The sequence below is a fragment of the Thamnophis sirtalis genome, unplaced genomic scaffold, assembly GCF_051295495.1.
Source record: "Thamnophis sirtalis isolate CommonGarterSnake01/CBP01778 unplaced genomic scaffold, rThaSir2_p1.2 scaffold_3, whole genome shotgun sequence".
NCBI lineage: Eukaryota > Metazoa > Chordata > Lepidosauria > Squamata > Natricidae > Thamnophis > Thamnophis sirtalis.
This window is the reverse complement of record NW_028261383.1, coordinates 139,664,833-139,677,687: the sequence shown is the minus strand read 5'-3', so window position 1 is coordinate 139,677,687 and position 12,855 is coordinate 139,664,833. Positions and strand designations below refer to the sequence as shown.

The 12,855-nt window shown below is 38.2% G+C and overlaps 1 protein-coding gene across 4 annotated transcripts in view; it reads left to right on the top strand.

The window, feature by feature from the left end:
- The window catches only part of CEP112 (centrosomal protein 112), a 273,284-nt gene that overhangs the window by 223,860 nt on the left and 36,569 nt on the right, over positions 1-12,855 (top strand). For all 4 annotated transcript variants that reach the window (XR_015696022.1, XM_087710220.1, XM_087710221.1 and 1 more), the window contains one exon: positions 8,269-8,358. Coding sequence is in view for 3 of the 4 variants with exons in the window: in XM_087710220.1 (XP_087566346.1) it covers positions 8,269-8,358 (90 nt within the window). In the remaining variant the exon portion in view is untranslated. The remainder of the gene's footprint in view (positions 1-8,268; positions 8,359-12,855) is intronic.

Sequence of the window (12,855 nt, the reverse complement as noted above, 5' to 3'; positions counted from 1 at the left end):
TTTGTCTTTTATTAAAGTACCGTTTGAAAATAGTACTGTTTTCCCTTACTTTATCCTTACCAGCTGCATTTTTTTTTCTCTTTATAGTCTACTTATTTTTAACTTCTCCTCTGGAAAGCCTAGATAGGCCAGATCTTTTTTTTTTTTTTTTTTTTTTTGAGCCATACTGTTGCTTCTCTAATCTCATGGTGTTACTCCCTTCAAAATATGGGATATTACTGGCATGATTAGAGATTTTTCCCACTTGGCCCAGCATTATCCTGTTACTTCCACGGCATGTCAGATGCGAGCCACAAAGAGGCAGGAAATGTCAGCAACTAGCTGACATTTAGAAGTTCCCCAAGGTGGCTCCAAACACCCAGAGTGGGGACTGAAATCAGTTTTGTTCTAAAAAGTCAAATTGATTATCCGGTTGAAATCATCCTTTCTTTAAAAGTGAAAATATGAAACTTCTCAAGCAGTTCTGAATTCTTGCTTGTTTTTTTTTTTTTTTTGTTTTTTTTACAAATATAGAGAGCTAATTATTTCTGTTTACCAAGCTCATTATATTGGACAGAATTTCTCACTTATCCTCCCTGAAACTTGTTTGCTTTGTCATTTTAATTCTATGAAATACATGTCACTGACTCTTAGTTAAATGTTAACAAGTATGTATGCTCGGTCTCTTGGGTAAATAAACATAAATAATTTTAGACTGGAAAAATAAAAATAAAAACATTAGCAACTTTGTGAAGAAAGATTGAAGATATTTCTAGTCAAGATGTTGTGTAAATAGTTTGGGTTACTCTAGTTTTTCACAAAATTGATTTTTATCCACATAGTTACTTTGCTAAAGCCATTGTGAGAGAAAGGGATTTTTCTGTGAATTAAGCTGCAAACATTTTACAAGTACCATCATGTCAAACCAATTCATGTTATCATAAAATATCTCCTCTCCTTTTAAGCAGTAATTCTAATAATTCCCAAGCATAGTCAACATTTCCTTAGGGTTTTTCCAATGCAGTAACACTATATTTTTGTGAACCCTAATCTAAGCCTTAGTAGGTGGTGTTATAGCTTTGCTTTTGTTCTTTGGTGGTGATTTTGTTTTTGTTCCAGACAAATCAAATCTGCACTAAAGAGATGGCCCATTGTAGATTTATACAATGAGGGGGTCTCAATTGTACAATCAAAGAAGAGAAAGCTCTTGCTGGAGTATGTTTCTCTAGAGAAGTTAGGTTATTTGATGCCTATGTCTATCATAGGGGATGCATCAGCCTAGCGGTTAAAACACAGGGTTTATCAATTGAAAGGATGGCAGTTGTGACCCAAGTACCATGTCATGAGTAACCCGTTCTTGCTCCAGCTCCTGCCAACCTAGCAGTTTAAAAGTATGCAAATGCAAATAGATAAATAGGCATCACTTTGGTGGAAAGGTAACAATGTTGCAGGTGCATCAGTGTATAGTCATGCCAGCCATATGATCACAGAAAATGTCTTTGGACAATGCTGGGAAAATAAAGCTAGGAAATAGAGATGATTAGACAGGAGAAGCCTTTACTTTTACCTTCATGTCTATAAGTGCTGTTATCCAAAACAGTGAGGAATTATGATGATAATTGGTATAGTCAACAGGGATAGATAATGATTTCTAAACTTGTACTATGTAGGATAAACAATGTATTGCTTGTGGTTGCATTCCTTTTTTTTTAATGATCAATTTCACTGGGATGATTCTCATTAGAATAGCAATACAGAAAAGGGGAGCCTTTCCTCCCCTGCTTTCATGTCAAAAAGCTGTCCTCCCCAGCCAACACTCTCCTTAGCTTTAGAAATGAAGCTCCAACTTGGTGGGATCAGTTTTCATCGTAATTGGAATAGAAAAGCAAACAGCTAAAATGTGGCTTCCAGCAAAAATCATAGGCACCACAGCAAATTGATGTTCACTTTAGCCAATGGGATAATATCATATCTCATTGGGTCACTTTTGCATGGTTCTTAAAAATAACTATGATATCTCCTTATAAAGATTGTTCATTTGTAAGTTGATTTGTAATGTAAATCCACATCATGTCAAATTAATGATACAGTCCACATACCGCAACAGGAATGGTACCTACAGTCTTGAATTTCTAGGGACGGAAGGAAAATTCAGAATTTTAATTGACATGAAGTTGCCAGACAGACTTGAGATAGTCTTTTTTTTGCCGGGGGGGGGGGAGCCTTGCCTCCCTTGTAGAACTATAAAAATATGGTGCTGCTCTAAGCATCTCATAAGAAAATTGGGATACGGATACAAGAAGATTCAACTATTATAATATTCTTGGCAGAGTTCTTAGTAAAATTCTTCCCCCCCCCCCACGTTATTTGATCCATTTTTGCAGGCTTGTGAAATTGCTTTATAATAAAATCCTATAGGATAAACTGATTGTTAACAAGAATTTGTTTTTCAAATTTCTTTCACAAATAGGTGGCTTTGTAAAGAGGTAACTGAATATGCAGTATGAGTGGATTTCCTAACAATTCTATATCAAAACTCTTTATTCATACTTCCTGTTCCCTTAATTTTATTTATTACAATGCATATAAAAATCTTATGCACATGTTCAACAAAACATCACTTTATGGATAAAAGCATAGTTCCTAACCATTTGATAAATGATCTCCAAACAGCCGTAAGAATGATGCTGCATTTTAACTGGACACAAAAATAAACATTTTCATAGGGCATTAAGGTGCAGGTCAGTCAGGTTGCAAGACTTCTTACCCTAGTAGTACAAGATTTTTTCTTGAATCTTCTAGTAATGTATATACTTCATACCACTTTTAGAAAACTGTCCCATGATATTTTTTCTGTGGTAAACATCTGGTAAAATCATTTTGAAAGACTCAATGTGGACTCAAATTATCTACATAAGCCATGAAAATCACTTTAGATTGCTCCACAGCTGAGGTTTTTGAGTCATGTACTCCTAAACTAGAGTCTGTATGCCAGAAGGAAGCAACATGGCTTCTAAGTCATGTCTTTTGTAGGCCCTGGAAATCCTGTTGCCAAATTTTATAGGCAGACGCCAAGAAACAAAGGTATGCCTTTCTATTATTTTAGGGTAACAAAAATCTTGAAGTCCCCTACCCCGAATCCTGTGCCTACTCACTTAAATGATGTCACCATAAGATTTCTTCATGTAAAAGTTTGCATGTAACCATATGGAAGCATGTGTTGATAAAATATGAATAAATAAAATCAGCTCTGATATAGTTTATGTATACAAAATTTTAGTAAAAAATACTGTTGGGTACATACCCTGAAAACACTGCCTTCCTTATTTAATCATAGATTATCTTTTTTTTTAAATCCTTGATAATTGCAGGTCAGGGATCAGCCATAAGACATTTTTTCTATATAGAAAAAAAAATTAGAAATCTTTGTAAGGTGACCTTGGTGACAAGATTATAATATTTTTTTTCCATTCAGTTTTAGGGTAAAGTAACACATTTCTAAAGTACATTATATATCTTTTCCCCTTGTATCAATAAATCAAATAAAATGCCTCTTCCATAATGCACTCCTGTTGTTATAGTAGACCTTATCTGATTTTTAAGTACTGTTCAAAGGATGGGATGGGACAGCACATGGGGTACCTGAATAAGAAAACAAACCATAATACTTCTTTGTTCAAAGGTCAGCTATAATATAACTTTTCACAGCAAAGCTGTTCATAAGTCACTTGAAAAATAACTGAAATAGCAAACATTCACTGCATCCCAAAACTTTAATTATTTAAAAGTTTTTTTTTTTAAGTACAGAGTATAGATAATTAGGGAAATCAAATTCGGAGAGCACTGTTTTGAAGAAAGGTGGCTTTTTAGCAGATGAAGACAACTTTTTCTTGGGCAGAATAAATTTGGATCCCAAATGAATTTATATAAGGTATCTATTATTGTTATTGTTTTCTGACAATATTTACCATTAAATATACCTCTTTTATATGTAGAAGAAAACCTGTCAATGATTCGATCTCATGTAACATTTTATTTGGTAAGAAAAGGCTCAGATGCCATTTATTTATAAAATTTCCTTTCATCACCTAGCCTTTACAATGTAGCAAATATGTAGGAATTGTCTATGGATGTGAGGTAACAGAAGTGAGTCACCCATACAAAGCAGCTGGTCTTGTGTGAAAAAAACACTTGTCTTAGTATTTTGCTATGTGAATTACTCTCAGATTGATAGTTTCATTGATACTGAGGGTCTTCAAATAGGTTGATTCTAACACATGTGCCCAAGTAACTTTCAAGAATGGAGGAAGAAAAAACATGGTATAATTTTAAATATTCTCATCATTATTTTCCACATCTGGTACCTTGTTATTGACTTTAGAGGCCACTTTGACTCTGAAGAATTTTTATAATGAAAATTTGGCATTAGTATAGACGTGTTGGTAAAACACATTTTTATATTTTCCTACCAGATCCTCTCTTAAAAATTTGAAGTATCCATACTGTTTGCTAATTGCCTAGTGACAATCATGTGATGAAGACATGGCACTAGGATTGGGGAGTAGAGACACTCGAGGTCTTGTCCACCCTTAGCACAGAATCTCACTGGGTGATTAAGGACCACTCAGTTTTAAAGAACCTCAAAGGTTCATAGAAAAAAGGTTCAGAGAAAATAAGAATAGGGAGCCCTCTGCATACCCAAATAAAAAGCAAGATTCAAATTAATAAATATAAGAAAGAGTCCTATGCAGAAGTCATAAGATCCACCATTACTGAATCGGTAATTCATGAGAGGGATCACATTTAGAAACTAATCATTTGAACATCATGTGAACTTGTTATTTTATTATAGCTCTGACTGGAAAGTTTGGTTAGTTGGCAGATTGGTGTGGGAAAGGGAGAGGCCTTTGATGTTCACAGCTTTCTTCCTTTTTCCCCCTTCATAATGTTTATCTTTCATTTGTGTAAAGAGAAGTGGTGAAAGAAACATATATAATAATCTAAACATTGCAAACTGATTTACTGTCAATACAGAACACTGACGTTCTACTCACTTTACAGTAACACGGGCAGTTTTGTCTTCAACTGAGTATTTTAATAGCTTGCAAACAGTGCTTCTATTAACTTTTAAAACTAGAAATGTTCCAAAATTATTGGGTTATTTTTAGGGCACATATTTATTATAATCTATTAAGAGCGAGATGGCATGAGTATGCTTGACTAATGTCACTAATACTGCAAATTAAAATAATAAATTGTAATATATTATTTGTGCTATTAAAACCCACTTTTTGCTTTTTACAGTTTTTACTTTTGAAGCATCCATTGTCAGTTTTCTCATGTAGTTTCACAAAGAAATGTAATTGTCCAATCTAATAAATCAGGATGATAAATCCTGATTCAGAGCAAGACCATCCTCACTAACTCTCTGATAATCGTCCCAAACCACATCATAAAAGAACAAATGGTACATTACACAAGTGTTGCACAATTGGAAATAGCATTTCAGTTTGATTTGTAGCATGCTGGAATTACTCTCCTTAAATAGAAGTAGTCATTATACAGTGGTCCTTGTCCTTCTGTTCTTATCAGTGAGCTAGTAAATATAGGTTTCACTAGATTTGTAAATAGCAGTAGGCTTAGGCACAAGCCTAAAAAAGAGTTCAGAATACACCCATCATTTTGTGTTGAGATTTAGAGGAGAGGGGAAGAGGGTTGCTGCTTTGAAACTAATGCAAATACAGGCTTGTTAAGCGAATCACTGCAGTTGTTAAGTTATGACATAGTTAAGTGAACCTGGTTTCCCCGTTGACTTTATTTGTCCGAAAGTTACAAAAGGTGATCACATGACCCCGGAACACTGCAACCATCATAAATATGAGACAAGTTGCTAAGCGTCTGATTTATCACCTAACCATGAAGATGCTGCAGTGGTCATAAATGTGAAAAAGGGTTGATACGTTATATATTTTTTTGTGATGTAACTTCAAGTGGTCACTAAATGAACCATTGTAAGTTGAGGACTATCAGTACAAGCTTTTTAAAATGTTGGTTTCAGTGTCCCTTGATATTAAGGATCAGAATATCAATCCTCATTCATTCCCTTCATGTGTTTCGAATGGTAATGGCCCCAGTGTATAGTTTGAAGACCCATGATAAGTTAACATTATTGAATGTTGTCCAGCTTGTCCAGAATGAAAGAGAAAAAAAAATATGGAGAACTATAACCAGTGAATGCCAGCTTCCAAAGCAAAAGATCTAGATAGGAAATCATTTTGATTCAGTAAGATTTAGTGAGACCCAATACACCTAATGACCCTTTTTATTTATTCCATTAATTTCAAAAATGTAAGTATAGCTAATTTCATTAGATTGGGTTTGAAAATGTGCAAACTGTTGCCATTAATTTTATACATGTTCTTTTCTCCATAATGCCAACTATTTAGAAAGTACTATTTATGTTAGAAGTACTTGCCAGAGGGAGCCAAAAGCTCGTTTTAAAAGGTTGGATTTGACGTATAGCACAATATACAAAATAGAATTGCATGGGATACTTGAAAGTTTTTCTGGGAGCACTTGGAATTTTGAATAATGTGAAAGACATGATAGACACCAATTTCTACAGGTTCTGCTTTGCCATTTTTGTTCACCATGTCACAAACATCTGTATTTAAAAAAATCACAATACAAAAAGATAAGTAAAATTAAGTAAATTAGTTTTTAGAACATGAATGAAGTAGAAGTGGGATCTGAACCTCACCACAAACATCTGAATTAATTTTTAATCTCCTGTTTATTAGTCATTATGAAAATATATGGTTTCATCAAAACCCAAATAGACTAAATGCTTTCTCTCCATTCTCTCCGATCTCCTAGTCCCATTTGTTCCCCTGCCTCGCTGTCATCTCTAAATCTTGCTTCTTTTTAAGGCACCGTCAGTGCTAAGAGTTTTTTCCTTCCCTCTGCCTCCCAGCTGGCCAGGAGAACTTAAAAGCAAGAGTGTGCCTCCAGCCACTCCTAGCCTTTATTTCTGAAGAATTTCTCTGAGTCTCATGGGAGCCAGAGGCATTCTGTGGAATAAAGATGGCAGACAGCATGGAGGGTTAGCTCATTACTTTGAAGTCTTCCCTCACATAAAATAAATTGCGGATAATACCAAAGTACTTTGTAGACAGAACAGAAGGTGCCTGTGGATATCATGTTGCTTTATCCCCTCACAGGCATAAGCCTGCTCACATGATACAAAATTTACATTCAAGAGTCATTCCTCTCCCCCCTTTTTTGGTATAATATAGCGAAAAACAATTTCAAGATGAAGGGACAAGAAAAGACACAGCAAATCTTTCTCTTAGTAATCAGTTTAGGCTGTTATGTTGCAATGCATTTTTGATGGACTTCCATTATACATGCTTTGTTATTTGTACAGTGCGTAATAATACAGAACGGAGGAGATCTGAAGCTCTCTTGTGCTATTGACTAAACGTTTTGGCATCAGAAGAAGTTGAAGCTGTACAGCCCTGTTAATAGTTTTAAGTTAACTCTTGGCATTACTTTAAAACAATTATGCAAGATCTATCACAAGTACTCCTCTTATCTTATCTGAATTGCCATTCATCCTGTAAATGATTTAAACATACACTATTCCATTATTGTTTAAGAGAGATAGAAGAGGATTCTGTTAAATATTTGTACTGTGAGTTATTTTAGTTGCTTTGAGCCAGTTTAGAAGCTTTGCACTTTACAGGTTTTGCTTTAATGCGTCTTAAGTTCCCAAATGAATCACATTCCGTATTTGCTGACTAGTCTGTTCTGCATAGTTGAATGGAAAATGTATAATAGATCCAAAGTATTCACAGGTTTAAATCATTGTAAAATAAATGCAGTTCATTGGGAACAACAATTAATCTTGTTATAGATGCATTTGAGTTTGGCACCTAAGTTATACAACACAGGAAGCTGTTTTATATTTTCAATAAATTGGTCCCACTGGCCTAATGTTGTCCTTATAGAAGCAATAAGCATGAGCTTGCAGGAGTTTTTATAATATTTTTTCTCTGTCAGCAAAGTAATACTATATGTCTTATTCTAGCTAATACAATTATTATTGGCTTGCCAGGGCTGCTGTAGAAAGGAACTAGCTACTTACTGAGATGAAGGGGGAGACTTATTACATGGGCAACTTCACGAAGGAACTTAAGAAATCCATGAATGGTGCAAGCACAGTTTCTTTTATTTTGTTAGCTTGTAATGCTGGAAAAATTCATTGCATTTTTTTTAATATTGTTTCAGGGTTTACAATATGAGATTGAAAGTTATCACAATCAGGTGCACTCTGCAGAAGAAAAGCTGCAACAGAAAGATCTGGAGGCACAGGAACAGGTATAATTATTTTGCTGAGAGATTTCTGCTTTTTAGACAAAGGACAATGAAAAACACACATGAACGATTTTATATATGAAAATAATCTCTTACTTCAGGGGTGTCAAACTGGTACCCTGCGGGCCGGATGCGTTACATGCAGGCCACGGCCACCTCAGTTTCACGAATTGGAAAAATGTCACAAAACGTCATGTGACAGTGACATGGCGAGTTTGACACTTGTGTCTTACTTGATAATACAGTAGATGTTTTGCTGATCTTTGTAGGATTTATATTTTATTTGTATTAATAAGAAAGATGTCCATATCCTGAGCTAATGCCCCCTTTTTCGGTTTACCTTTTTAGCTGTTGGTGAGGTACTTTATTGTAGATGAGAATGCTATTTTTGCATTTATAAAGATAGTATAAAATTATTTATTTATTTATTTAGGCTATTAATTTAACAATCTTTTGGCAAGCTACATTTTCTAAGTGGAATTTATAAAAAGGAGGTTGATTTAGATTTGGTGTATACAATACTTGGTTTCATATGTCCTGGGTCTCATGTTATATACGTTTACTTTTAAAATAAAAATTGTGGGAACATATATTAAACTATGGAGATCAGCATTACAAACATGAGCAGATATAAGCCTTTGATTCACTTGCTTTCTCTTATTTCTTGCCTGAAAGATTTTAGTTGGGATATCTGGGGTTGTTCAAACCATGATTAGTTCACAAATTTTAGAATTTTAAAATGTTCTTTTAATGAATGAAATTATGGCCTTCTGGTTGATATCTAGTGTTGTCTATCTGCCAGCACAATTGACAGTATGATAGGACATTCTTTTCTGCATCTCTCTGCACAGTTCTAAAATCAAAGGGTTTCCCAACCTCCTGGATTAGATTTGCATGGTGTACATAGAGTGCATGAAGGGAAGAAAGGGTTTGCTGTGCTGTAGAAGCAGCTGTCTATTTGTATATCTTTAGATGTTGGTGTAAAGTGGAAATAGAAGCTTTAAACTTCTAGTATACTCATGTAGCAACTTATATTTTCACTGATATCTCTCTCCTTTTTCTTTTAGTCATGTTCCTAATCTTTGCCTTAGGGCAGGGTTTTCCAACCTTGGGAATTTCCAGGAATATGGACTTCCTGCAACCCACAGAATTCCACAGCCAGTACAGCTAATATGACAATTGGTGAGAATTCTGGGAGTGGAAGTCCACATCCTGGAAATTCCCATGGTTGGGAAACACTGCCTTATGGGATTATTTAAAGTTTTAATTCCTTTTATTTTTAATTATCTGTAATAATAATTATCTCCTTTTTATCAGGAGGAATTTGTGGTAAGAGTTTATACACAGCAAACAAACACAAGTAGTTCTCGTTTAAGAATGGAATTAGGGACAAGAACGTCCATCACTAAATGTTGTTGTTGTAAAGGGCAACATGACACGATGTACTGCTTAGCAAACAGCACTTCCACTTACTGTTGCTAAGCAAACTGTTGCAGGTCATTTGCAAGGGCTTCACATGGTTGCCATTTGAGATTTCCTAACAGCTTCCTCATTGACTTTGCTTGTAAGAAGGTTTTAAATGATGATCAAATTACCAAGGGGTGCTGCGGTGTTGTAACTGAGCACCTGAGTCATGATCACATGACCATGGGGATGATGCAACCATGAAGTCCAAATGATCACTAAAAAGTGGTTGTTAAGCAAGGAGCACATGTAATTGTGACATTTGTGTATAAAACCCAACTTTTGCAACTTATTTGTTTGCTATACGTCTCTTATCCATCACCTAATGGAGAAAGTTCATGATATTCATGCATTTCAAAAGGAAAAAGTGCTGCATAAACATCAATGGAGTTCTTTCTTAACAAACACTTAATTTTGTTGCTTGTTAAGAATACTATTGAAACATTTTAAGCTTTTTCTAGAAAAGAAAAAAAAGTTAGCATCACTAATATACTTGAACTTTATTTATTCAGTTTGTTGTTGTGCCCCAAACCATTTTTTCCATGCTTGTCTTAGAAGAAAATAAGGATAGGTCAACAAGTCAGAGAACTTCCTTCTAGGACAGGGACAGCGAACCTATGGCATGTGTGCCACAGGTGGCACGTGGAGCCATTTCTGAGAGCATGTGAGGCATTGCCCTATCAGCTCCAGCAGGCATGCGCACGCTGGCCGGCTGATTTTCGGCCTTGATTTCCGTCCATTTTTCACCCTCTGGAGGCTTCCCTGAAATTTGAAAGTAATTGTATACCAAATGATGAATGATTAGGGAATGAATAAGTAAAGTCATGCTATCCTTCTTTATGAAGTTTTATGTCTGCCATATCAGCTTGAAGTGCATGCGTGTTCCTCACAGTTAAAGCTTTGGATCCAAAAGTTGTATTCATGTATTCAGATATGTAGTCATATAGAAGACATTATCTCCATAATTCCGGATCTAGTCAGCATGTCAGTCTTACCAGGATCAACTGATTTGTTGATCCTTGCTCAACCATCAGTACCCCTAGGCAACTGTCTATCACTCCTAATTCAGATTGAATACAGACACAGTACATTAGTGTTACCATGTCCCAAACTTGTAGATAGCAGTACCCAAAATATGTTATTAATAGGAGGGATGTGGGAGATCCTTTGCAGGGTAGGGCTGAGGACTATGCCCAGTTCTTGGCGGACAAAGTTGCTCGGTTTCGGTCGGACTTGGACTCCACCGCAGTAGATCCAGCTGAGACACAGGGGGATTACTTGGCAAACCATCTCTGGGTTGAGTTCCAGGATGTTGCCTCCGGGGATGTGGACAAGGCCATTCGAGCTGTAAGTGCCTCCACCTGTATTCTGGACCCATGTCCCTCCTGGCTGGTTGCCAACAGCAGGGAGGTGACACATGGCTGGATCCAGGCAGTCGTGACCGCCTCCCTTCGGGAGGGGCACTTCCCCGCTGCACTTAAAACGGCGGTGGTGAGACCCCTCCTGAAGAAACCATCCTTGGAGCCAGCCATTTTAAACAACTATCGTCCTGTCTCCAACCTCCCCTTTATTGGGAAGGTTGTTGAGAAGGTGGTGGCCTTCCAGCTTCAACGGGCCTTGGAGGAAGCTAGTTATCTTGACCCCTTCCAGTCCGGCTTCAGACCTGGTTACAGCACAGAAACCGCTTTGGTCGCATTGACCGATAATCTCTGGAGGGCCAGAGATGGAGGCCATGCGTCCATCCTGGTTCTCCTTGACCTCTCAGCGGCTTTCGATACCATCAACCATGGTATCCTTCTGCGACGACTGCGGGAGGTGGGGGTGGGAGGCACTGTTTTGCAGTGGTTCTCCTCTTACCTCTCGGACAGGTCGCAGTCGGTGTTGGTCGGGGGGCAGAGATCGTCCCTGAGGCCCCTAACATATGGGGTGCCGCAGGGTTCGGTCTTATCCCCCCTACTATTTAACATATACATGAAACCTCTGGGCGAGATCATTCGGAGGCACGGGATAAAATACCACCAATACGCGGACGATACACAATTGTATCTGTCCGCCCCGTGCCAACTCAATGAAGCGGTGGACGTGATGAACCAGGGCCTTGAGGCCGTTAAGAGCTGGATGAGCGCTAACAAACTGGTACTCAACCCGGACAAGACCGAGTGGCTGTTGTGCTTCCCTCCCAATAATTTGGCCGATATTCCAACACTCAGGCTGGGGGGTCAAATTTTATACCCCTCAGACAGGGTCCGTAACTTAGGAGTCCTCCTGGATCCACAGCTGACTTCGACCATCAGTTGTCGGCTGTGACCAGGGGGGCATTTGCCCAGGTTCGCCTGGTCCGTCAGTTACGGCCCTACCTGAACCGGGAGGCTCTCGCAACAGTCACTCGAGCCCTTGTGATCTCTAGGCTGGAATACTGCAATGGGCTCTACATGGGGTTACCCTTGAATATAGCAGTAGACTTATATACCGCTTCATAGGGCTTTCAGCCCTCTCTAAGCGGTTTACAGAGAGTCAGCATATTGCCCCCAACAATCTGGGTCCTCATTTTACCCACCTCGGAAGGATGGAAGGCTGAGTCAACCCTGAGCCGGTGGGATTTGAACCGCTGAACTGCTGATCTAGCAGTAGCTTGCAGTGCTGCATTTAACCACTGCGCCACCTTGAAGAGCATCCGGTGACTGCAGTTAGTCCAGAATGCAGCCACGCGAGTGATAGTGGGCGCACCGCGGTTCGCCCACATTACACCCATCCTCCGCGAGCTGCACTGGCTACCTGTCGGTCTCCGGGTGCGCTTCAGGGTACTGATGACCACCTTTAAAGCACTCCATGGTAGTGGATCTGGATACTTGAGAGACCGCCTTCTGCCGATTACCTCCCTCCGACCGATTAGATCGCACAGGCTGGGCCTCCTCCGGATTCCATCCGCCAGTCAATGTCGACTGGCGACTACACGGAGGAGAGCCTTTTCTGTTGCAGCTCTGACCCTGTGGAACGATCTCCCCGTTGAGATTCGTACCCTCACCACCATCCAGA